Source organism: Thalassophryne amazonica, chromosome 13 (assembly GCF_902500255.1).
Source record: "Thalassophryne amazonica chromosome 13, fThaAma1.1, whole genome shotgun sequence".
Taxonomy (NCBI): Eukaryota; Metazoa; Chordata; class Actinopteri; order Batrachoidiformes; family Batrachoididae; genus Thalassophryne; species Thalassophryne amazonica.
Window position 1 is genome coordinate 3,461,730 of NC_047115.1, and position 26,905 is coordinate 3,488,634.

A 26,905-nucleotide genomic window follows, 5' to 3' on the forward strand; every position below is an offset into this window, starting at 1 on the left:
TTATAGTTAGGGCTGGATCAGGTGACCCTGAACCATCCCTTAGTTATGCTGCTATAGACTTAGACTGCTGGGGGGTTCCCATGATGCACTGAGTGTTTCTTTCTCTTTTTGCTCTGTATGCACCACTCTGCATTTAATCATTAGTGATCGATCTCTGCTCCCCTCCACAGCATGTCTTTTTCCTGGTTCTCTCCCTCAGCCCCAACCAGTCCCAGCAGAAGACTGCCCCTCCCTGAACCTGGTTCTGCTGGAGGTTTCTTCCTGTTAAAAGGGAGTTTTTCCTTCCCACTGTCGCCAAGTGCTTGCTCACAGGGGGTCGTTTTGACCGTTGGGGTTTTTCCATAATTATTGTATGGCTTTGCCTTACAATATAAAGCGCCTTGGGGCAACTGTTTGTTGTGATTTGGCGCTATATAAATAAAATTGATTGATTGATTGGTTGTGTGCAGCCTTCCAGATTGTTCGTCAGGTCAAAGGTCACGAGGGCAGTGTGTTCTGTATGTGTGAGATGAGGAGCGGAACTGTGCTGACCGGAGGAGGAAAAGACCACAAGGTCATCCTGTGGGGCCACGACCTTCGACCTGAGCACGACATCGAGGTAAAACTCACTGAAAATGTCACTCAGACAAATGTTGGTTTTTATTTATTCTCTTAAAGTAGCAATAGTTTTTATTCAGATTGATTTTTAAATTTGAAAATGGGTTTAATTCAAATTGGTTTGCTTCATTTTAGGCTTTTGATCCAGCAGGGGGCGCAGTGTGTTTGTGCCGTCCGTTTTCAGCAGAAAACTATTACTAATTAATGAGTTTAAAATCTAAAGCCAGGCAACATTTTTAACGAAGAACAGGCGATTCAGTCGGTGTTGATTTTTGTCATGTGGATTTTTTAAACCTTTAACGTGAGCATTTGTCCCATGCTAACGGGCACGTTAGTCTGGACAGGCTGGAAGACAACAGGACGCGTCACAGTCAGATTCTCACTTTATCACAGAGAATGTTCGTCCAAAGTTTGTGACAGAAAAACTGACTGCGTCTGGCAGTTTGTTTGAATGTTTGATTTATTTTTGTGGAGCTAGCCAGTTAGCAGAAACGGCTAAATGAAGTTTTGTCTTGTGTTTAGTGTTGTTACTCACAATAACTCAAAAACTGTAAATGTTAGTATGTTGTAACTCTGTGGATGAGAGGAGCTCCTGGTGAGGATGGCGTGGGTAGAAACGCTGCCACCTGCTGGATGGTCTGGAGAGGTGCATGCACATAAAATTAGGAATTTTATGTTTAAATTTGTGCACAATCTGTACGTGCACAAGCACATGTGCTTCATGTGACCGCACCCTCTGACGGTGGCGGGACCTGAAGTGATCTGGACTGAGCGGTTCTGTCTGGGTGCAGGTCCCCGAGCAGTACGGATCCATCCGGGCCGTGTCTGAGGGGAAGGGGGAGGAGTTCCTTGTCGGTACGTCCCGCAATTTCATCCTGAGGGGAACGTTCAGTGACGGTTTTGTGGTGGAGGTTCAGGTAAGAGTCCAGGAATGATCTGGTCTAGACTGGTTCTGGATCACCTCTGAATACTTGAAATGTGTTTCGAAGCTTTGAAAGCAGAATAAAGTTTTAAAAAAAAGTGGCGGAGCTTTGACCTTCTAACATTGTTAAAGTGGCGTTGATGTTTTTCAGGGACACACGGACGAACTGTGGGGTCTGGCATCTCACCCCTTCCGAGAACTCTTCCTGACGTGTGCTCAGGACCGCCTGGTCTGCCTCTGGGACTCTGTGGATCACAGCCTGAAGTGGATCAGGAGTCTTGAGGTGAGAATCCGCCTGAACCTGCTGCATGGACACAAAACTATTTCAGAAAGACTAAGACATCAGGACAGGTCCTGCGGACGTTCCGGATTTGCACACATGGTAAACCATAGATCTCAGGCTGAGCTGACGATCCTTAGATCCTGGACAGATGGACACAGTTGGGCTCTGATGGACTTTGGACCTGATCCGTCCTCTCTTTGGTGCTTTGACATGTCTTCTCTGCCTTTAAAAAGGATTTTCTTCTGACCCCCTGTGGGTCCAGATCCTCTCATCAGTTTGACCAAACCAAGACACACACACACATTTCAGGCTTTGGTTTGACCGTTTGATCCCTCCAGGTGCTCCGCTCGGGTCAGCCACCACGTGACAGAGCCGTTAAAGCCCTCTGCCTCCCCACGTGCACGGCGGAGGAGAGTCGATACCTGGAGGTGTGGGGGGCGGCTCCCCCCCGCTCCGGGAGAGATGCCACGGTTGGCCTCGGGCTTGGCTGGCGTGTGTACGTGCAGGTGCCACCGCCACCTTCTGACGACTGTTAATGATCCTTCCGCAGGTTCACCTACAGGAACCTTGTTGGGACTTTTAGTTCTTCTAGAATCTAGAAGAACTGATTCATCTCACTTTGAGCAGATGGAGTCAGTTAATCAGTGTAATCACCTGCAAGAAAACCTGCACCCTCTCGGCCCTTTCTGGAACAAGTTGCCCACCCCTGTTCTACATAGTCGTGTTTGATCATCTCCTTGGCGCTCTGCCAGGACCGTGTTCCAACCCACTGGTGATGTCACACATGTTAAAAAAAAAAAGAAAGTGAAACTGTAAAGGCACAAATTTTTTGAACAGCACAATTGATGGACGCCAGTTTGATGAGATTTAGACACGGGGGGGCGGTCAGAAAATGTATTTTTGAATTAGTCGAAAGCAAACAAAAACTTTACAGCAAATGAACAACACAGTGCTGTTTAAATTTTTTTTGGGGGGCGGGCTTCACACAAGCAGAAATAACCTGCTAATCTTTGCAGTGATGAGAGGTCACATGACCTGAGTGACGTCTGCTCTTCCCTCAGGAACACGGACACTGTGCGGACTTCCATCCCAGTGGATCGGTGGTTGCTATAGGAACACACTCAGGAAAGTCAGTATACTTAAAAAAAAAAAAAAAAAAAAAAACCTCTCTGATCCTGTTTGACTGTTTGATCATCTGATGTCATTATTTAATGTTCTGAAGGGTGTGTGTGTGTGTGTGTGCGTGCGTCTGTCTGTCTGTTTCAAAAAAATTTGAATACCCTGGAAAATTTCAGCATTTTTTTTCAGTTATTTCAGAAATTTTATCCACCAAAAGCCAAAAAAAAAAAAACCCTGAATCTTTGGTTTTCAAAATAAGACTTTAATTTAGATTAATTATAGAACCTATAAGCTTTCAAGAATCATTTACTGTGAATAATTGCTCTTCCTGTTGCCCTTTGACCCGGTCATTTTCTGTTAGTTTTGTAAGTTCCAGGCCAATAAATACATTTATGAATCTATATTAATTCATAAATCTCAGTTCTCCCATCAGAGGGTACAGGGCTCTTCACGTGAAGTTCTGCCTGAAGAGGGGGCGGGCCAATCACAACCACGGCCAATCAGTATGTCAGAATGCTGATTTCAATGAAAACTCTCACCCTGAGAGTGACGGTATCTTACCAAAAGATGAACAAGAGAGACGACCACAAGGAACCAGCAGAGTGACTGACAGCCGGGGGGTAGACTATATCATGGGTTAAAGTTCTCCATCACCACGACAGATCTCCGTCATTTGAAAAATTTAACCACACATACGTGTGGTGTCAAGCGTGTTTTGGGGCTGAAATATGATAGTCTCACTATCAAAGCAACATCCCGTTCTGCACTAATCAAAGCAGCAGCAATGTCAGCGTGTATGGCGCTGCACTGGGGAGGAAGGGACTGTGTGAATTTTCCTTCCTCCCCGCTCTGTTTACTGCTTGCCATGAGCCACGGTCCTTCTCCTCCTTGTGTTCGTGAGAACATTGGCAGACACTCCCCAACTAGAGCGGGGTGTGGCTTTGAAGCAATGATCCGACTCTGCTTCGATGGTTTGTGGCTTTATCTTAATTTTACCCCGCTAAAACCCTAAAGAGCATATGTCTGTGAGTAATATTTACCTTTTTTTTTTTTTTTTTTATATTAAACCGACCTGTTATGGTCTTCTAAAACAGTTGATAGTTGTATTTTATAACTTAAAAACGGGACCAATGCTAACACGTTAGCATGTCTATGGCGTTTTCAATATTAAAGTTAGCATTAAGCAGTTCGCATCTCAGCGCAGTTTGTGTGCATGTTTTCTGTATAATAAATAATTAATGGCTTAGTGTTTATTGTTGTAAAAGAGTCTAATGTATTACGAATTGTAATATTTTTTTATTTATTTTTATTTATATATTAATAACAACAACAACAACAAAAGTAATAATAATACAATAACATGCTGTTGTCTTGCGGTATGCATTTTCAGAGGCCCCAACGTCCATGCCCAGTCGTGGCATAACTGGGCGTCAGGGCCTCTGAAAATGCATACCGCAAGACAACAGCATGTTATTTGTATTATTATAACTTTTTACTGAGATACACAACACGTAACGTGTACATAAAAAGTTGTCTCACTTGTCGGCTGGCGCGCGCGCTGCTGTTCAAATTCAGCAGTGCGTCCTCATCAAGCTGGCTGCTTTAGCTGCTGTTCATTGTCGTACTATCTATGAGAAAATCATCCACAATATCCGTATTGGGACCAAAACACACTTATCGTCTTTTCATCTTTTCCTCTACGGACAGTTCTTGGGCTGCGTGCACGCGCTATGACGTCATTTGTTTACACACAGCGGGCGGGTATAGCCAGGTATCGTTGACGTAAATCTATGATACCGGCCCAGCAACGCCCCGGTAAAGTGATAATAATAACTAATAATGCTACAATACAATTTTTGAGAAACAGACAAAAAGAACCTGATAAAACCAACTAACAATGAACATAAATATAGAAATAAGTGTTTCCTGTGAACACCGAGTGACTCTTAACCCTCCACTTCATCCCTGTTTTATTTAAGTTTAATGACAATTTGTTTGTCAAACCACATCTAAGCTGTGTTTTTACACAAGAAAAAATTAAAATGCAGTAAACTGCACATTTGTGTCTTTTTTCATGAAAATATCTTATTAAAGATCACATATTACACTTTCGTCAGGCCTTTAAAATACTTTTGTGGACTCTTGCTGTAATATGTTGTCAGTGGTTGAGATAGTTGCTGTAGGCATCTACAACCCCTGGCAAAAATTATGGAATCACCGGCCTCGGAGGATGTTCATTCAGTTGTTTAATTTTGTAGAAAAAAAGCAGATCACAGACATGACCCAAAACTAAAGTCATTTCAAATGGCAACTTTCTGGCTTTAAGAAACACTATAAGAAATCAGGAAAAAAAAATTGTGGCAGTCAGTAACGGTTACTTTTTTAGACCAAGCAGAGGGAAAAAATATGGAATCACTCAATTCTGAAGAAAAAATTATGGAATCATGAAAAACAAAAAAACGCTCCAACACATCACTAGTATTTTGTTGCACCACCTCTGGCTTTTATAACAGTTTGCAGTCTCTGAGGCATGGACTTAATGAGTGACAAACAGTACTCTTCATCAATCTGGCTCCAACTTTCTCTGATTGCTGTTGCCAGATCAGCTTTGCAGGTTGGAGCCTTGTCATGGACCATTTTCTTCAACTTCCACCAAAGATTTTCAATTGGATTAAGATCCGGACTATTTGCAGGCCATGACATTGACCCTATGTGTCTTTTTGCAAGGAGTGTTTTCACAGTTTTTGCTCTATGGCAAGATGCATTATCATCTTGAAAAATGATTTCATCATCCCCAAACATCCTTTCAATTGATGGGATAAGAAAAGTGTCCAAAATATCAACGTAAACTTGTGCATTTATTGATGATGTAATGACAGCCATCTCCCCAGTGCCTTTACCTGACATGCAGCCCCATATCATCAATGACTGTGGAAATTTACATGTTCTCTTCAGGCAGTCATCTTTATAAATCTCATTGGAACGGCACCAAACGAAAGTTCCAGCATCATCACCCTGTCCAATGCAGATTCAAGATTCATCACTGAATATGACTTTCATCCAGTCATCCACAGTTCACGATTGCTTTTCCTTAGCCCATTGTAACCTTGTTTTTTTTCTGTTTAGGTGTTAATGATGGCTTTCGTTTAGCTTTTCTGTATGTAAATCCCATTTCCTTTAGGCGGTTTCTTACAGTTCGGTCACAGACGTTGACTCCAGTTTCCTCCCATTCATTCCTCATTTGTTTTGTTGTGCATTTTCGATTTTTGAGACATATTGCTTTAAGTTTTCTGTCTTGACACTTTGATGTATTCCTTGGTCTACCAGTATGTTTGCCTTTAACAACCTTCCCATGTTGTTTGTATTTGGTCCAGAGTTTAGACACAGCTGACTGTGAACAACCAGCATCTTTTGCAACATTGCGTGATGATTTACTCTCTTTTAAGAGTTTGATAATCCTCTCCTTTGTTTCAATTGACATCTCTGGTGTTGGAGCCATGATTCATGTCAGTCCACTTGGTGCAACAGCTCTCCAAGGTGTGTTCACTCCTTTTTAGATGCAGACTAATGAGCAGATCTGATTTGATGCAGGTGTTAGTTTTGGGGATGAAAATTTACAGGGTGATTCCATAATTTATTCCTCAGAATTGAGTGATTCCATATTTTTTCACTCTGCTTGGTCTAAAAAAATAACCGTTACTGACTGCCACAATTATTTTTCCTGATTTCTTATAGTGTTTCTTAAAGCCAGAAAGTTGCCATTTGAAATGACTTTAGTTTTGTGTCATGTCTGTAATCTTTTTTTCTACAAAATTAAACAACTGAATGAACATCCTCCGAGGCCGGTGATTCCATAATTATTGCCAGGGGTTGTAAAAATGCTCATAATCAGGTGAAACCTGATGGAAATCTGTTTGTGGTGTCGGTGATGTATGTATGTGCAAAATAAAACACTACTCCAGGTTATTTTTGACGAGAATATAACATCATAACTTTATTACAAGCTCAAACGTTGATGTTGCGTGATAAAGGCCTTTTAATAATAACTCCAAAAAATAATGGCAAAACTCACATGTAAGTAAAAACAAAAAACAACAAAAACAATGGTTAATCGATTACCAAAATAATCGTTAGTTTGCAGCCCAAGTTTGTTTTAGGAGTGAGAGCATTTTACAGATTAAATGTGAATAAGCCAGTTTTGAGTTTCTCAGTGCGCATGCGTTTTCAAAACTGGTGACAGTGTTACTTTGTGCACAGCAGAACAACGCTTTAGGCCCTAATTTTGTATTTTATTGACTGTACAGCAGCGACACAGCACCCATTTGGTGCATTCACCAGATTAGAACAAATCAAAATACTACAGAAGACAAAGAATTTTTACTTGACAGATTGAAGTGAGTTTCCTTTGTTTCAGAGGGCCTCATACCCATTAAAATTCACCAGAATATACAAAATTTGACTTGCTTTTTTAAAAACATTTCTGTGGGAGCACCCCCAGACCCCCCATAATCAATACTGTGTTTTTACTTGACAGTTTGAAGTGAGTTTTCTTTGTTTCAGAGGGCTTCATACCCATTAAAATTCACCAGAATACACAAACTTTGATTTGGTCTTTAAAAAATGACCCCCCAGAATCAAGACTACACCCTGCCCCCCACCACCCTTTTATGTACCTTTATGTTCAGGTTTTGCATTCTTTTTATGCTCCGTCTCTCTCCTTAAAGGCTATTTAGAATAGATTTGATACTGTATAATGTGTTTATTGTATTTATCGAGGAAAAAACAGTGTGTGCCCCCACTAAGCCACATTTTAGGGAGTTGCTGGCATTGATTTTTGCCAGGAAAAATTTCAGTCAGATGAAAATTTATTGCTTTAACCCATGGACTTTATGCACTTCAAATTTGGAGGCAAAAAAAAAAAAAAAAAAACGCAACCAGCAAAGGTTTTTGTGTGTGTTTGACCTTCCTGTGACCTTGACCTTTGACCTCAAAATTGACCTTTTGTGTGCTGAAAGGTGTCTCTGTAGGACTGCTACATGTCTGCCGTGATGATTTACACGCTTTGTCACACCCTTGAAAAAAAAAATCAAAGGTTTACAGGTTATATTGTCATGACAACATCAAATGACATCAGCTTAAAACTTTTGTTAAATTCTGAATGCTCTCATCAAGCACTTAAATTTGGTGTATTACACGTCATGTTTTGCTCAAATCTGAAATTTGACCTTCTTTAGCTCACATTTGACCTTAAGGTGACCCTTGAAGGTTAAGGTTGGTCGCTTATCCCAGGTAGTAGCTTATGTGCAAGACCATTCACTTTTTACATGCCAAATTTAGAGGCAAACTTTAAAAAAAAATTGCAACTATGAAAGTTTTGTCAATTTAGTGTTTGACCTTGAACTTGATCCTTTTGTGTGCTGAAAGGTGTGTCGATACGATTGCTACATGTGAACTTACATGAGTCTGCAATGATGATGATTTACACGCTTTGTCACACCCTTAAAAAAAAAAAATCTAAATTTTGCAGGTTATATTGTGATGATGACATCAGATGACATCACCACCTAAAACTGTTGATATATTCTGGATCTTCTCATCAAGCCCTTTAATTTGGTGTATTACACAACATGTTTTACTATAATCTGAAATTTTACCTCACCTTTGACCTCAAGGTAACCCCTGAAGGTCAAGGTTGATCACCTATCCCAGGTAATGGCTTATGGGCAAGGCCAAATTTCAAAAACTGCGATGAGGAAAGTTGTCTTGTTGAATTTAGTGTTTGACCTTCCTGTGACCTTGATATTTGACTTTGCACTTGATCCTTTTGTGTGCTGAAAGGTACCTTGGTAGTGCTGCAGTATGTGCAGTTACAAGAGTCTGCGATGTAAACTGCGCTGCACAGCGAGTTAAACGTGAAAAATGCAATGATTACAAACGAAACAAAAAAAACAAACACACAAATTGAGTAACATATTTTGTAAAACTTTGTTTTGGCAAATAATAAAATATCTAATTTCATCACAAATAAAAATTAGATCACAAATACGTCATGTGATTGTTTCCATTTTTTGTCCTTTTCTCATTCATTAAATGTATTTAATTTCAGGTGGGCGGTTAACCAACTTTCTTCAGAAAAGGGGGCGGGGCTAACGCTCGGCCCTCCGACAGGCAAATATGATGTATGTGAATTCATAACTATATTGACGTACAGCTTTCCCAAGTCCACAAAACACTTGTGGACTTGTTGGTGAGACTCTCAAGATCCTTCTAATGTCCTTGTGAGGGTGAAGAGCCGGTGTCAAACGTGATGTAAATGCTTATGACGTTACAGCGGTGGTTAGTTAACAAAAAATGAATGGTTCTGGTTCAGCGGTCGTGAAGTCCTGAATTTGGATCAGCAAAAACATGAAGACTGAGGAATTGGAGGCACTCGGCATTTGAGGCGATTAATTATCAGAAACGTTTGCCATCAGTGGACCGTGAAATTGTTATCTGAACATTTAAGTCACTGTCATAATCGACTTGCAGTTTGGATTTCGCCCCATCACTCAGCAGAGAGCACACTCAGTTTGTTTCTTGAAAAAACAAAGTGCTTCCTGGACAAGAGCAGTTGTGTGGGAGCTGTATTCCTGGGCCTAAAAAAGCCTCTTAACCAGACTAACTCATTTTAATTTTTCAGATTAAGCCATAAACTGGATGAGATCATATCTTAAGAACAGAATGCAGTGTGTCGTGGTCAACGGTGTCAAATCGCCCAATAGGCACTGTTCTGTGGGAGTCCCACAGGGTTCTATTCTCGGCTCAGTTGTTTTCTCCTTTTATATAAATGATCTCTTAGATGCATGCAAAAACAGCGCAGCTGGTCTGCTCGTTGTCAGTCTGATCCCGTCAGATCTCAGAAGCTAAGCAGAGCAGGATCTGGTTAGTACTTGGATTGGAGACCTCTTTGGAACACCATCGGCTGTGTGTTTCTCCAGGTAAAACTGGAGTTGCGTCAGGAAGGGCATCTGGTGTAAAAGTTGTGCAGATTGGGTTGTATCCGCTGTGGCGACCCTGAACAAAAACCGGGAGCAGCCGAATGGACGACAACAGTTGCATACAAAAACACCCATATGCAAATGTATGCAGATGATGCAGTGACATACACTCCAGCAAAAAATATACAAGAAGCTGGACACATTCTCACATATGAAATGGCCAAAGTCTCTCAAAATCATGTCTCCTCTTAAATACTAAAAAGACTGTTTGTATGATGTTCTCCAAACAAAATCATAAAATTGTGAATTCATGTGTATTTCTGGGAGGAGAGGAGCTCCAAATGGTACATGAGTTCAAGTACCTTGGAGTGGTTCTTGATAAAGCTCTCACTTTCAAGAGTCATGTCAAGAAAATTTCTAAAACTGTTAAATTTCACCTCCATAATTTCAAATACCGTTGATCTTCAGTGTCCCTTGAGGCAGTCAGGATGTTTTTGCACGTTCTGGTATTTTCACATACAGAGTTCTGTTTTACAAACGGTCTCTTACAATCAAAGTCACGTTCAAACAATTTGAATCATGAATGAATGAATGAAAAATGAATGAATGAATGAAAACTGTTTATTTCGAACATTTGATACAACAACAATTACAAGATAGATCAGTAAAGACAACAACAAAAAAGTTCCTACTGTGTACCCAACATGTCCGAAAAGAGGTAGGGTGAAGCATCAGCTTATTTATCCCTACCCCTTCTTCCCCACAACCAGTAATACCCTTTGCCACATATACACATAGATTCCTACACACCTAAACCGATAATATATATATATATATATATATATATATATATATATATATATATACATATACATACACACACACACATCAACATACATCACCAAAATATAAATGCAACACTTTTGGTTTTGCTCCCATTTTGTATGAGATGAACTCAAAAGATCTAAAACTTTTCCCACATACACAATATCACCATTTCCCTCAAATATTGTTCACAAACCAGTCGAAATCTGTGATAGTGAGCACTTCTCCTTTGCTGAGATAATCCATCCCACCTCACAGGTGTGCCATATCAAGATGCTGATTAGACACCATGATTAGTGCACAGGTGTGCCTTAGACTGTCCACAATAAAAGGCCACTCTGAAAGGTGCAGTTTTGTTTTATGGGGGGGATACCAGTCAGTATCTGGTGGGACCACCATTTGCCTCATGCAGTGCAACACATCTCCTTCGCATCATCCGTGAAGAGAACACCTCTCCAACGTGCCAAACGCCAGCGAATGTGAGCATTTGCCCACTCAAGTCGGTTACGACGACGAACTGGAGTCAGGTCGAGACCCCGATGAGGACGACGAGCATGCAGATGAGCTTCCCTGAGACGGTTTCTGACAGTTTGTGCAGAAATTCTTTGGTTATGCAAACCGATTGTTTCAGCAGCTGTCCGAGTGGCTGGTCTCAGACGATCTTGGAGGTGAACATGCTGGATGTGGAGGTCCTGGGCTGGTGTGGTTACACGTGGTCTGCGGTTGTGAGGCTGGTTGGATGTACTGCCAAATTCTCTGAAACGACTTTGGAGACGGCTTATGGTAGAGACATAAACATTCAATGCACGAGCAACAGCTCTGGTTGACATTCCTGCTGTCAGCATGCCAACTGCACGCTCCCTCAAATCTTGCGACATCTGTGGCATTGTGCTGTGTGATAAAACTGCACCTTTCAGAGTGGCCTTTTATTGTGGGCAGTCTAAGGCACACCTGTGCACTAATCATGGTGTCTAATCAGCATCTTGGTATGGCACACCTGTGAGGTGGGATGGATTATCTCAGCAAAGGAGAAGTGCTCACTATCACAGATTTAGACTGGTTTGTGAACAATATTTGAGAGAAATGGTGATATTGTGTATGTGGAAAAAGTTTTAGATCTTTGAGTTCATCTCATACAAAATGGGAGCAAAACCAAAAGTGTTGCGTTTATATTTTTGTTGAGTGTACATACACATATATACACATATACATATATACACAAACATAAATATACACCTACACATACCTACTTACATACAAAATACTATATATTTACAAGCCGAAGCAAAAAACAAAAACACCCTAACCCTCATTACCCTTCCTCCTCCCTATACCTAGAAAAAAACATATTTTTGTACCGCTGTTTGAACTGGTTCATGCTTGGACATTGCTTGAGCCCCACTCCCAATCTGTTCCACATCCTCACCCCACAGACAGAAATACAGAAACCTTTTAATGTTGTTCGTGCCCACTGATGCTTTAAATTAAATTTCCCCCTCAGACTGTAATCCCCTGATCTGTTAAACATATTTTTAATATTTGCTGGAAGTAAATTGTTTATTGCTTTATACACAATTTGTACTGTTTGAAAATGAACCAAGTCTGTGAATTTTAAGAATTTGGATTGTAAAAATAGTGGATTTGTATGATCTCTATAGCCAGTATTATGAATAATTCTTATAGCTATTTTCTGCATTACTGATAGTGATTGTGTTGTACCTTTATAAGTATTACCCCATACCTCTGCACAGTACTGTAAATATGGTAAAACCAGTGAGCAGTAAAGAATGCGGAGTGAGTTGTGGTCCAGAATATGTTTCGCTTTGTTTAGAACTGAAATGCTTCTTGACAGTTTACTTTGTATATGTTTTATATGAGTCTTCCAGTTATCTTATCATCTATTATCACCCCCAGAAACTTATTTTCATGTACCCTTTCAATATCGACCCCCTCGACTTGTAACTGAACCTGTATGTCTGTATTACAATAGCCAAATAACATGTATTTTGTTTTACTTAAGTTTAATGATAATTTGTTTCTGTCAAACCATATTTTCAATTTTCCCATTTCTATACTGATCCTCCTCAGTAACTCCTGCAAATCCCCCCCTGAACAAAAAATGCTTGTGTCATCTGCAGATAATACTAATTTTAATATTTTGGAAACATTGACAATATCATTTATATAAATTAGAAACAGTTTTGGACCCAATACTGACCCCTGTGGGACGCCACAAGCATTGTCCAAGCATGATGATGTATATTCCCCCAACTTCACAAACTGTTTTCTGTTACTTAAGTAGCTTCTCACCCAGTGCAACACCAACCCCCTAATCCCATACTGTTCAAGTTTATTGATTAATATGTCATGATTGATTGTATCAAAAGCCTTTTTAAGGTCTATAAATATTCCAACTGAATGTAATTTGTGGTCTATGGCGTTTGTAATCTCCTCAACTGATTCTATTAATGCAAGTGATGTTGAACTATGTGCTCTGAATCCATATTGACTATCAGTAAGTAATTTATGTTTATTTATGAATTTGTCTAATCTATTATTGAATAACTTTTCTAATAATTTGGAAAATTGTGGAAGCAAAGAAACAGGTCTATAATTTGTGAAGTGGTGTCTATCCCCAGTCTTATACAGCGGCACAACCTTAGCTATTTTCATTTGATTGGGAAATTTACCGGTTTGAAATGATAAGTTACAGATGTATGTTAATGGTTCTACAATCCATTCAATGACCTGTTTTACCACCACCATATCAATTTCATTTAAATCGGTAGATGTTTTATATTTACAATTATTCACAATGTCTATAATTTCATTTCCATCCACTGCTGTGAGGAACATTGAACAGGGATTTCTTTCTATAAGATTATTATCCCAATCCTCAGATTGGGAATCGGGAATTTTTTCTGCCAAGCTTGGTCCAATACTTACAAAAAAATTATTAAAACCGTTGACTACCTCATCCTTATTTTCCTTCTTGACATTATTATCAATGAAATACTGAGGGTAACTCTGTTTTTTATTACCATTTTTGATAATGCTATTTAATATATCCCATATTCCTTTAATATTGTTTTTGTTATTATATAATATGTTACTATAATATTCCTTCCTACATACCCGTATAATATGAGTTAATCTATTTTTGTATTTCTTATATCTATTTTCTGCCTCTTTAGTCTTTAGTTTTATGAATTCTCTATACAGTGTATTTTTCTTATTACATGCATTTCGTAACCCTTTCGTCATCCATGGTCGAGCTTGGATTTTTTGTTTTCTGTAGTCTTGTTTAATTGGACAATTTTTATCATATAATGATGTAAATATTTGTAAGAAAGTTTCATATGCACTATCAACATCACTTTCACTGTATACCTTTTCCCAGTTTTGCTCCTGTAAATCCTTCTTTAGTGTGTTCATGTTTTCCTCTGTCCGCACTCGCCTGTATTTTATTTTCTCCTCTGGCTGATTCTGCCGATGGTTTCTATTATAAACGATGAAAACTGGTAGATGATCACTAATGTCATTGATTAATAATCCACTCACAGTGTTATTCTCAATATCATTGCTGAATATATTATCAATTAAGGTGGCACTATGGGATGTAATTCTGCTTGGCCTGGTGATTTTTGGATATAAACTCATACTGTACATTATACTGATAAATTCATCTGTTATTTTATGCTTATTTGGATTGAGCAGATCAATATTTAAGTCACCACAAATGAACACAGTTTTTTGATTAGTTTTTGAGAACATTTTTCCCATACAGTCAGTGAATGTTTCAATACTAGATCCTGGTGCTCTATATATACAGCTGACTAATACATTTTGCTTTTTTCTTCACATATTTCAATAGTTATACATTCTAATAAGTTATCAATCACAGTTGTCATATTGTCTACTATTTTATAATCCATGTTCTTATCCACATACACAGCCACTCCTCCTCCACTCTTATTTTTTCTGTTTACACAATTAAATTCATATCCATCCAGTTCAAAATCCATTCCTTTATCTTCATTGATCCATGTTTCTGATATAGCAATTATGTTAAATATTTTTTTAAACTGACTTAAATATTCTTTAATGTTGTTAAAGTTTGCATATAGACTTCTGCTGTTGAAATGGATTATTGATCATTTGTTATCCGTTTAATGATCCGATTAAACTGTTCATCTGTATAATAGCAACAACTGTCATTGATATTTGAGAAGAAATTATTGTCTGGGTCTATATCGTGCTCCAAGTCCAGTACATTGTGGTCTGTGTATTTAAATGTTCTCAGTTCTACTTTTCCATGATCAGCAATCCTTTGAGTTATATCCTTCTTGTCTCCAGATGTAGATGAATAGGTAGTAGATGAATAGGTTCCTCTGGTCTGTGTCATGGTGTTGTGATGTGTTTGTGTCCTCATACCTTATTGGTCATATCTGTCCAGATCCTCGCTTTAAGAAACACTATTGTTCATATTTGTCCAGCTCCTCGATGTTCCTTATTGCCATGACTTTTGCTTGTTCTGGTGATCCGTTCAGTTTGATGAATATTTTACAGTTTGAAGTCCATGTGTGCTGGATTTTTCCCTGTTTCTTCAAGAAGCGTGCTTTCCTGGCGATGTCGGCATTCCGTTTGGTGAGATGTTCATTGATGAATACGTTTGTCCCTTTCAGTTTTCTTCCTTGTTTTAACAGTGCTGTTTGTGTTTTCTGTTGATGAATCTCATGATGACGGTTCGTTTATCACCGTCATTTCTCCGGGGCAGAGGGTGGCACGCTTCAATGTTATTTAAATCCATTTCTATACCTTTAGATAGGAGGAAATCAGCAACCTGTTTTTCCACAGAGCTGACCTCCTGTTCACTGGGCTCCCCTCCGCTCTCATCTGTTACCGCCCGTGCGTAGGACCGTGGTTTGATGTGAAGACCTGTGACGATGACGTCGTTGATTCTGGTGTACTGCTCCAATTCAGCCACTCTATTTTCCAGCTGCACCAGATGCCGGTCTTTCTCGGCATTCTGGAGCCGTAATGCCTTCACCTCCTCCACCAGATCCATGATTGATTTCTGTTGCTGCTTCACAACAGAAATCTCCTCTGATAGAAAGTCCAGAGATTTTTTAATATCGTCACCTTCCTCCGCTGTCAGAACCTTCTTAGGCCCCATGGTCGGCTTATGAGCAGCTTGTCGATCGCCGATGTTAACAGCCTGCGTTGTTTGTCACCGGGATGGATCTGCACTGCGCTGGTGCCGCGCGGCCTCGGTGTTTCCGCGCTGATGGATCCGCGGTGGCTGCACGAGGCCTCGGGGAAGCGGCACTCGTGACGCGCGGCTCTAATGACGCAGCGCGCGGCCTCAGTGAATTCACCACGTTGGGCCTCGGACGTTGTTGCTGTCCAGTCGCGGGGCTAAGTTGCCGGTTGAGGTGGTATTCCCACTGTCCGGGTTGGCAAACACCGGCGTGGCAGATGGCAACTACAAACACCACCTCTGAAAACTCAGGTACAAACTTTTTGCAGCTCGCTCTGACGACACGCAGCTCTGACTGACTGTGACTGACGCAGCTCTGACTCAAATCTGTGCAATATGTCCACAAATCACATGCAATAACAACTCGTTTACAAATCCATTATGTAAAAAGCATTAAAATATTTGTCAGAAAACCTGTTTCATTGCACCTGTTCCGAATTCCCCACTTTCACCACTAGATGGAACCATTTACCAGCTGACAGGACTGTTCTGTGTTACAAATCCATTATGTAAAAAGCATTAAAAAAATTTGTCAGAAAACCTGTTTCATTGCACCTGTTCCGAATTCCCCACTTTCACCACTAGATGGAACCATTTACCAGCTGACAGGACTGTTCTGTGCTATGTTTTGGTCAGGCTTTGTTTTGGGCACCCAAAAAGTGCCTTTGAGGTCTTTATTTGCACTCTGCTGCCATTTTAGATTTAGTTCTTTTCTGACTGTAGAGTTTTGGTCATTTCAGATACTTTAAATATGCTTGTACTACATACAGAATACTTTGTGGACTTGCACCACCACCAGTAAAGATATTTCTAAAATCTCCTTCTGGCAGAGCCGCTCGGTCTGTGGTCAGAGGAGACTGTGAGGTGCTGACAGACGGACCACCTTTGTCCTTTCGCTCAGAGGCTGGGACATCTGGAACAGCGTCCTGCTCTCTATAAGACAATGTCCCACGTTTGTCACTTAAGACTCCACTAAAAAACTGGCTGAAATCAAACCAACATTGTGGGTTAGGATCATGTGACCTGCTGCATTTTTGTAAATACAGTGTGCTGCTTCTGTAGACAATAACCCTGTTTTCATCATACCATATTATGTGTGTAGCCTTTTATATTGTTGTGCATTGATGAACTTTTAATTGATTTAATTTATTGTTGTTGCCGTTGTGCACCTTGCCCAGGGACAGCAGTTGAAAACTGGCTCTTGAGTTAATACTGACACATTTACAGAAATGTTCGTTAATGTGTACCGTCCCTGTGAAACTAATACATAATAAATAATAACAATAGTTAGCATGTTGTTTGACGTGCAGTCCAGGTGCATAATGGTCTAACTGTCCTGCCTCTTGCAGGTGGTACGTCCTCGACGCCGACTCCACTGACCTGGTGGCGATCCACACTGACGGCAACGAGCAGCTGTCAGTCATGCGCTTCTCTGTAGGTGGGTGGAGTCATAACTAACTCATCAGCCAATAGAGTGTGTAGGCGGAGTCAGATTTTAAATGTTAATAAATAAGACACACTTAAAGGTACAAGGCTGTTTGCATGACAGCTGTTACAAGTCCCACAATGCACTGCAGTAACATCTGGTCTCCTCGTTTCGGTTCCTCGTTTCCTCCCCTGTAGACGGCACGCTGTTGGCGGTTGGATCTCACGATAACTTTATTTACCTCTACATCGTGACGGAGAAAGGACGCAAGTACAGCCGATACGGAAAGTGTTCGGTAAGAGTCTCGCCGCGGTTCTCGACTAGGTTAGCTTGTTAGCATCAGGTGCTGACATTAGCTTTGTTCTGGGTTTGTGCTTTAACAGGGACATTCCAGCTACATCACACACCTGGACTGGTCCCCAGACAACAACTTCATTATGTCCAACTCTGGAGACTATGAGATCCTTTACTGTGAGTACTGCACCATGCTAATCGCCACAAAGCGCTAGGTCTTGTTATACATATCTGTCTGGGAGCAGGTACAGAACCAGAAGACATTCTGACGGTTTCTCGGTTCTGTGTGTCTGAAAGGAGCTTTGTCCCCTCGGTTTTCTCCTGTGTGTTTAAGGTCAGAGGTCACCACAGCAGATTGTCCTCTGTCCCTGCACTTCCTGTTGGAGTGGTTTCTGACCTCACATTAGAGCCGTAGCGTGTCTCTCGCACCATCACTCTCAATGTAAATCTTGGTGTTTTTGTTGCTGGACTTCCTGTTGAGTCCACAGAACTCTGCCTGGTTCCAGATGATTCCACTGATCCTCTGGAACTGGTTTGGTCTCGAGTCCTCAGTCAGTGGATTTATTTATTTATTTAGGGATCATCAGTCCTGAATACTTGAACTCATTTAAAGCTGTGACTCCGCCTCTTTTTTGTTTTCTTTGTCCGGGTCGTGAACCACCTCCAACCTCTATTCCCATAACTCCGCCTTCTGTGGCCAAAGCCACACCTCCTCCATCCTGTAGCAGTTCCTGGTCCTCGTGGTTCCTCTGAGGCCACACCCTCAGCATGTTTGGACAGGACACAGGAGGACCGAGGGCGAGTCTGTAGAACTGATCCAGCAGCTAAACCTTTGGACTGAGTCTTTGATCTTTAGTACGTTGATGCTAATCACTGACTGAGGAAGTTCCTGTTGCTGCTGTGTGTGTGTGTGTGTGTGTGTGTGTGTGTGTGTGTGTGTGTGTGTGTGTGTGTGTGTGTGTGTGTGTGTTTTCTCAGGGGACGTCCCAAACGGCTGTAAGCTGATCAGGAACCGCTCAGAGTGCAAAGACATCGACTGGACCACATACACGTGTGTGCTGGGATTCCATGTGTTCGGTCAGTGAACACAAAGGTCTTTATGACATCACAACTAAAACCAAATGGAAATGAGAGAAGATGCCAAGATGTCGGTGTCAGAACTATGAATCAATTGTATCGTCATAATCATGATTTTGGAATTGTGAATATGGTTTTGAATTTAGGTTCAGTTTTGGATTTGATGAACAGGATTAAAAGCTGTTGAGCGGCGTTGGTGTTTTTTTTTTTGTTTTTTTTTGTATTGGTTGTTTCAGACGCTGTGATTGGAAGATGAGTGTGGTGTGCTAATGTGTTGTGTTCTAGGGGTGTGGCCAGAGGGCTCTGATGGCACCGACATCAACGCGCTGATGCGATCTCACAACAGGAAGGTCATCGCTCTGGCTGACGACTTCTGCAAAGTTCACCTGTTCGCCTACCCGTGCTCCAAGCCAAAGGTAAAGCCCCGCCCACATTCTGCCAGCTCAGCTGGTGTCACGCGTTTGAAGAAACACATTTGTAAAGTAGACATTTTGAGAATTCTCCTGAAATGTAGAAAATAGGATCACTTAATTAGCAAAAACAAATTTTTTTTGAAGATATTTGTCAAGAGAAATAAAGTTAAATATTAGGGCTGTATTTTTGTTTTGTTTTTTTGGCAAAGACTTCACAATACGACACGTGAATCTGCTGTATGTGGTTCACGGCGTGTGGTGAATCTGCTGTATGTGGTTCACGGCGTGTGGTGAATCTGCTGTATGTGGTTCACGGCGTGTGGTGAATCTGCTGTATGTGGTTCACGGCGTGTGGTGAATCTGCTGTATGTGGTTCACGGCGTGTGGTGAATCTGCTGTATGTGGTTCACGGCGTGTGGTGAATCTGCTGTATGTGGTTCACGGCGTGTGGTGAATCTGCTGTATGTGGTTCACGGCGTGTGGTGAATCTGCTGTATGTGGTTCACGGCGTGTGGTGAATCTGCTGTATGTGGTTCACGGCGTGTGGTGAATCTGCTGTATGTGGTTCACGGCGTGTGGTGAATCTGCTGTATGTGGTTCACGGCGTGTGGTGAATCTGCTGTATGTGGTTCACGGCGTGTGGTGAATCTGCTGTATGTGGTTCACGGCGTGTGGTGAATCTGCTGTATGTGGTTCACGGCGTGTGGTGAATCTGCTGTATGTGGTTCACGGCGTGTGGTGAATCTGCTGTATGTGGTTCACGGCGTGTGGTGAATCTGCTGTATGTGGTTCACGGCGTGTGGTGAATCTGCTGTATGTGGTTCACGGCGTGTGGTGAATCTGCTGTATGTGGTTCACGGCGTGTGGTGAATCTGCTGTATGTGGTTCACGGCGTGTGGTGAATCTGCTGTATGTGGTTCACGGCGTGTGGTGAATCTGCTGTATGTGGTTCACGGCGTGTGGTGAATCTGCTGTATGTGGTTCACGGCGTGTGGTGAATCTGCTGTATGTGGTTCACGGCGTGTGGTGAATCTGCTGTATGTGGTTCACGGCGTGTGGTGAATCTGCTGTATGTGGTTCACGGCGTGTGGTGAATCTGCTGTATGTGGTTCACGGCGTGTGGTGAACAGTGGTGGGCACAGATAACCAAAAAATTAACTTCGATAACAGTCAGATAATTGAAAAGTTATCTTTGATAAAGATAAAACAATAAACCACCCAAAAATGTATCGGAAGTTACAGATAACCGATAACAGATAAATTCCAATATTGTCTCTGGTACATTTACAACTACTAGTAAAACGAATTTAAGTTTTAATGCCACAACAGCTTCTAGTAATATTAAAAGTAACAACAGACCCAAACAATGAGGCCACACTTTTGTCTTTGAACATTCTGCCCCTGCTGGAAGCACTTGTTCACTACAGAGCTCCCAGCACAGAGGCACTCTGAGAGCAGCCACGAAGCTAACTCTCTATCAGTCACAGCGCTCAGTCAGGCGGAGGTCTTGAAAAATAAAGTCATGCTGACTTATGGTTTTGATTTATAAATAACATTAATACCGATAGAATAACTCCATTAATGTTAATTCTGTCATTTGTACAGTTAAAATATAGTATATATCTTGTAAAATGTGCTTTACACTGTGCGAGATGATTTTTCATGCAGGAATTTTTTGGACCGAGTTTCAGGTTAATCGCGCATCCTGCATCGTGTAGTACATGGAGTAACAAGCTGTGTTTAACATCTCAGGACCACCTCCTGATCGCTGATCATATGGTCCAATGAAAATCAAACCTGTTTGATATTATTCTGGTCGGCCGTCGTGAGGGTATCCTGCTGCTGAAGAGCTACAAGCATCTAACCGCTCGCACTGTCTGTGCAAACACCGCAGAGCTGCCTTGTAATGGGTTTTTTTTTCTGTTTTGTTTTTAAACTTTATTTGTAAAAAAAAAAAAAAAAAAGCCATTTACAAAGCCAAAAAGTTGATTTGGTGCCCAGACGCTTAGTACTTAGGGCAAATACTGCCATGAACACTACTGGCCAGTAGATGGCAGTAGAGGCCTTGAAAACAAAATTCCAGATAATCCCTGTCTGCTACATTTAAAATGCGTGGAATTTAACAAACGCAAATACAATAACGTCTATAAACCCAGAGTGTCTGAAATGCATTTGTCCCATCGTGATTGTACTGAGATTACATCATCCTACCCATAATGCACTGCTGGAAACAGCATGTGCTCACAAAACCTTAAAAATTAGCACATTACTTTAAAACTAAAACATATATCTGATATTTTCACTTTATAAAACTTCAGACATGACAGTAATTTTAAATAACTTGTCCAAAATTGGTTAGGTTAAAATTTGAACCATAAGTTAAAAATGTATGCCGCTGGATGACTTGGGTGATATTGCCGGCATATTGGTATGGTGTTAAAGGAAATTTTTTTTTTTTTTTTTGGCTTTTTCGCCTTTGTCTACAGAGGATAAAGACGCTTTTCATAGAAGCAGCTCTCTTCTGTTAGCAGAGGGTATAACTGTCCATCTGTTACAAAACTTTTAACAGGTAGGTGCTGAACTGATTTTAAATTTTAAAAAAAATGCTTGTCGCTGTTCAGCTTTGTTTACTTTATCGGTCTAATAGTTACCGGACAAAAATTAATTGGAAGATAATTGGTCCGATAATGGTTTTTAAAGTTATCTAAAAAGATAATCCAATAATGAAAACATTATCTTCGATAATTATCTGTTGTCGGATTATCGGAGGTGTGCCCACCACTGGTGGTGAATCTGCTGTGTGTGGTTCACGGCGTGGGGTGAGTCTGCTGCGTGTGGTTCACGGCGTGGGGTGAGTCTGCTGCGTGTGGTTCGCGCCGTGGGGTGAGTCTGCTGCGTGTGGTTCGCGGCGTGGGGTGAGTCTGCTGCGTGTGGTTCGCGGCGTGGGGTGAGTCTGCTGCGTGTGGTTCGCGCCGTGGGGTGAGTCTGCTGCGTGTGGTTCGCGCCGTGGGGTGAGTCTGCTGCGTGTGGTTCGCGCCGTGGGGTGAGTCTGCTGCGTGTGTGGTTCGCGCCGTGGGGTGAGTCTGCTGCGTGTGTGGTTCGCGCCGTGGGGTGAGTCTGCTGCACGCGGTCCGCGCCGTGGGGTGAGTGCTGCACGCGGTCCGCGCCGTGGGGTGAGTCTTTGTCTGTCTTTTTAATGTGTGTATCATCAGAATATTGACTATTGATCTGTTCCCGCCTCCTCTGTCCACAGGCTCCCAGCCACAAGTACAGCGCCCACAGCAGTCATGTGACCAATGTTAGTTTCCTGTTTAACGACAGTCACCTGATATCCACCGGTGGGAAGGACACCAGCATCATGCAGTGGCGACTGGTGGAAAAAACACCCTCATTGGTTCCCAGTGACTCCGCCCTCTCATTGAGTGACAGCCTTCTTCATAACGCCACCCAGTGGAGGAAGGACTCCTTTTCAAGTCCTCCACCTCCTGCTGTGGCCACACCCATTCAGGAACCACTTGCTCCTTCTCCTCCAACGGCCAATGGAACTGAAGAGCCTTCCCCTGAAACCCCACCCCCTGACGAGCTAATCCCACCCATCTCAGAGTTAACTCCACCCCACTCAGAGGCCACCCCACCCCCTTCTGACAGCACGGTGAGTCTCAAGGACAGCCTGGATCCTAGCGACGACACAGCCACGCCCAGTGACGAAGGGTTCCCGCCCTTCACTCCGCCTTCGTAGACTCGCACAGTGCTGTGCATGTGTCGGCGTTCAAGTTTCGGAGTTTTCTGATTAAAATGTGATCATACACCTTGAACAAACACCATCATCACACCTGGACATCCTGGGCGGAGCCTAATCACACTTTGCCACAGGAGGATTTTGTGATCAGCTGATTGACGGTACCATCCAATCACAAGCTGTGATAGAAGCGTCCCCACAGGCAACTAGCATGCTAGCTAGGTGCGTCACATGTCCCCTTTGATACATCCAGAATGGGAAAAAAAAAAAAAAAAACGCATCAAAGACCTCCCGCTCAAAGTTGGGACAAATGTGGGAATCGACACCGCAAGGCTAAAATATTTTTGAAGCCGTGAGCTGAGATTGTGAGAAAATGATGGATTTTAATGCCTTAGTTAGCCACAGGCTGCTGTTAGCGTTAGCAGCACAGCAGCAACACTTTTATGTCCCAAAGAGCCTGAAATACTTTCTTTTGTTGACTTCACAAGAGAAATGTTTGATACAATATATGTTAAGAAAATAAAAGTATTACACAGACCTCAGCGTTACTTTCTCAAAAGGGTTTTTTCCTTTCCCATTCATGTGAATCACGCTAAAATCATTGCAGATGTGAGATATTTGTGATCGAAGTTCAAACTCCACTTTAAATATAAACGTGAAAACAGGATTCCTGAGTCACCATGAAGGTTTTCAGGATGTTGGATTAGATTTAGTGTTAGCTTAGTGCTAACTGATCAGTGATTTCTTTTTTTTTTTTTTCCAATTTATTACTGTATGATGATTAGCTTCACACAGTCAACATGTTAGCTACAACACAACCCGCGGGGATCACTGTTCTGTTCTGGGCTCGTTCTGTTAGCAGGGATCGCGTGTCGCCAATAGCAGCTAGTGCGACTTTGTTGAACACAGAATGAAATAATTCAGCAAACAATTGTACGACAGCACGAGCCTGACGTTGGCTGCATCAATTATACGAAGTGTCACAGCGCCCTCTGTCTGTGGAGGACTTTGTCAAAGAGATGGAAGGGGAACAAAATAGGTCTTTATGCTAAAATTTGAATTAAGAACTAATAAAAAAAAAACAGACCTAATTTTAAAATAAATCCCCTCAAAAAGAAGAAAAAAAAAATCCATTACCTGTCATTCTCACTTTGACGCGAGGGACAGATGTGGTTCGATGCACTTTAGCAAATTTGTGCTCACCAACAGAACTATGATGGAGCAAAATGTGCAGTTAGTTTCAGGTCCAGTTATACTTTTGGTATCAAATTGACTTTTTATTCTGTTGCATTTTATTAAAATGGGCAATTAGCAGGAAATGAAACATAAATTGGTGAGATACCACAAGCTTGCTAGTTAGCTTGCAGAATCTAGCCAGTTTATATTTTGTGTGTAAACAAACAGCATTGAACATTCATTTGAAATGTTTCCTAAGCTAACACTGGCACGAGTCAGCATTTAGCTCCATTTTGCTAACTGTCCTGTGTTTTTACAGTGATGGTATGAAATCTGATGAATCCTCTTTAACTAAATAGTTGTGATTGTGTTGAAGATGATTGCAGCTTGTGTGAAACTTTTCTGTGCAGATGGGGTAAAGCTAGTTAGCATGTTTTGATAATTTTGTGAACAAGCAGTTTAACTTTGGCCCAAAATAGGTGATCCAAGTTTTGTTTTCGGTAAATAGATGTTCTGTGTGGTGAACATGCTTAAAATTGGATTGTAATCTGATGATGGAGAAATAAATGCAAGTTTCTGCTCTGTGTCTCGCGGTAAAGCTAATGGCGCAGATGGAGTCTGCAGTGTGATTGGATCATTGCCTTTTAACTTCCTTCTAAAACCTGGTGGTAGAAGTACTCATTTAACTCAATGAGTGCCAGCCATTTTCAAAGTTCAGAACATCCCAGAGCCAGGATTTCTTCAGTATTTGAATGTTTTTCAAGACCCATAGAAAATTGAGTGTTATGTCCATGTCAACAACAAACATACCACAAGAAAAGAAAAAAGAAAAGAAATTGGCTCGATGACGCGTCTTTGGCGCGGGGCGTTACTATCGGAAAAGATGCGTTTTAGAGTCAATGGCATCGAGTGAGTTAATTTTGAGATGTTGCAAGAAATTTATGCCACAATAATAATAAAATACAGATAAAGTACATTTTTCTGTATTTCTTAATCGTGTATAGTTTGCCTGAATTTACCAGATCTAATAAAATTGTGGATTTCCCCTTTGTTTGGGTATTTGTGATCTTCCGTACAGCTACGTGCCTCGTTTAAAAAAAAAAAAAAAAAGTTGAGCAGAAATGGTTGAAGGTTTGAGCGGCGGTGCCAACTTGAATGTTGGTGGTTTTCTTCTTCTGTGTTGATTGACTGTCTTCATGAACAACTGCTGAATTGTTTTAAAATTAAACGTCACGTGACTCACCGGTGGCGCTGGGCTTTGTCTCCATGACGATGCACAGTAGAGACGACAGCTCGGTCCTAAAAAATGGTTTCTGAGTATCTGCTTAGAAACCAGGTTGGATTTGAAAGAGCTCAGAATCAATAACATGAACTTCATTGATCAATAATCAATACGTCTTTACACATTTAAAACATTCAGGTGCTGTCAGCCGGGTTTGATGACTCAAGAGTTTCAGGTATCAAAATAAATCATAACTTTGACTTGTCACGACGACGTTAAACCTCAAGAGTAAATTATGAGTTGTAACTTCTCCAGATAAACTGACACGTGATCGTGTTGTCATTGTAACCCCACTTAAATGTAAACTGTAAACTGGTGAGCTTTTATTTTGAAATCCGGGGAGGTGTGGGTGTGGTTTTGGGGGTGTTGCTGTTTGTGGACACGCTTCAGGTGTGTTTGTAAATAATCAGCATGACGACCAGCGTCTGTATATTTCTGCTCATCTACACCACCAGGGGGCAGCAGCTCCTCTGGGATAACAAATTCATGCAATGAGCCAATCAGGTGAAAATGTTCAGGTTGTTGATCAAATGCTCCTCACCTCATTGGCTAATTTATATATTTTTAGGACTCCTAATATCATAAAGATGTCTGATTTTTCTCCTGGACCATTTCTGTTCAAAGTACTTTTTGAATGTTGACTGTTTTGGGAATGGGCGGGGGCTATAATAATATACTGGTCTGTATGTTGGTGTTTATGCTTCTCTTTTTTTTTTTTTTTTTTTTTTTTTTTTTTAATACTAGTCTGTTTTGTCTGAAGGGTTTGGGCACGTCAGGGTCACACCTGAAGTTTCAGGGAGGGGGGGTAGGATCACTATGAGGGTGGGCGGGGCCTGTGGGTTTTTATCATTCAGTAACGACGTTGATATCCATGATGATGATGTTGGAAATGATCATGTGACAATGTTTTGAGCCAATCATGTCTTTTATGCATTCCTGTCAGAGGACTGTACTGAAGATTTCAACTAAAAAATGCAAATAAATGTTTTGAAAAATGTGAGAATCTAAAGGTTTTTTTTTTTTGTCTTGTCTTGTTTCAGGGTTGAACTTAACCAAAATAATTCACATGGAGACAGAATAAAGCTAAATGTTTGAAATGTAGCTAAAAAATAAAAAAATTGTCAAAATGTGTAGCATACTGTGAACTGCATTTGTCTGTTACCGTGGCTGCAGTGGTGGGCACTGTTCCGATAATCTGATAATTATCGAAGATAATGTTTTCATTATCGGATTATCTTCAGATAACTTTAAAAGCCATTATCGGACTAATTATCTTCCGATAAATTTTTGTCTGATAATTTTTAGACCGTTAGCGTGGTAAACAAAGGTGAACAGATGTAGTTCTACCCTCTGCAAACAGGAGAGCTGCTTCTAGAAGAAACTGCTCTATCCTCTGCAGGCAAAGGAGAACTGGTCACAAAAAAAACTAATTTCATTTAACCCCATACTGATAGGAGGGCAATATCACCCAAGTCATCCAGAGGCATACATTTTTAACTTATGGTTCAAATTTTA

General features: G+C 41.2%; 1 protein-coding gene across 3 annotated transcripts in view; it reads left to right on the top strand.

Annotated features, from left to right (window-relative positions):
- The window catches only part of LOC117522929 (echinoderm microtubule-associated protein-like 4), a 90,637-nt gene extending 64,243 nt beyond the window's left edge, over window positions 1–26,394 (top strand). For all 3 annotated transcript variants that reach the window (XM_034184351.1, XM_034184352.1, XM_034184353.1), the window contains 10 exons: window positions 450–598; window positions 1,389–1,514; window positions 1,671–1,802; window positions 2,864–2,931; window positions 17,333–17,421; window positions 17,607–17,704; window positions 17,793–17,880; window positions 18,682–18,780; window positions 19,066–19,196; window positions 22,447–26,394. In XM_034184351.1, coding sequence (XP_034040242.1) covers window positions 450–598; window positions 1,389–1,514; window positions 1,671–1,802; window positions 2,864–2,931; window positions 17,333–17,421; window positions 17,607–17,704; window positions 17,793–17,880; window positions 18,682–18,780; window positions 19,066–19,196; window positions 22,447–22,932 — 1,466 coding nt within the window. In that variant the 3' untranslated portion in view covers window positions 22,933–26,394. The remainder of the gene's footprint in view (window positions 1–449; window positions 599–1,388; window positions 1,515–1,670; window positions 1,803–2,863; window positions 2,932–17,332; window positions 17,422–17,606; window positions 17,705–17,792; window positions 17,881–18,681; window positions 18,781–19,065; window positions 19,197–22,446) is intronic.
- Window positions 26,395–26,905: the final 511 nt, after the last annotated feature.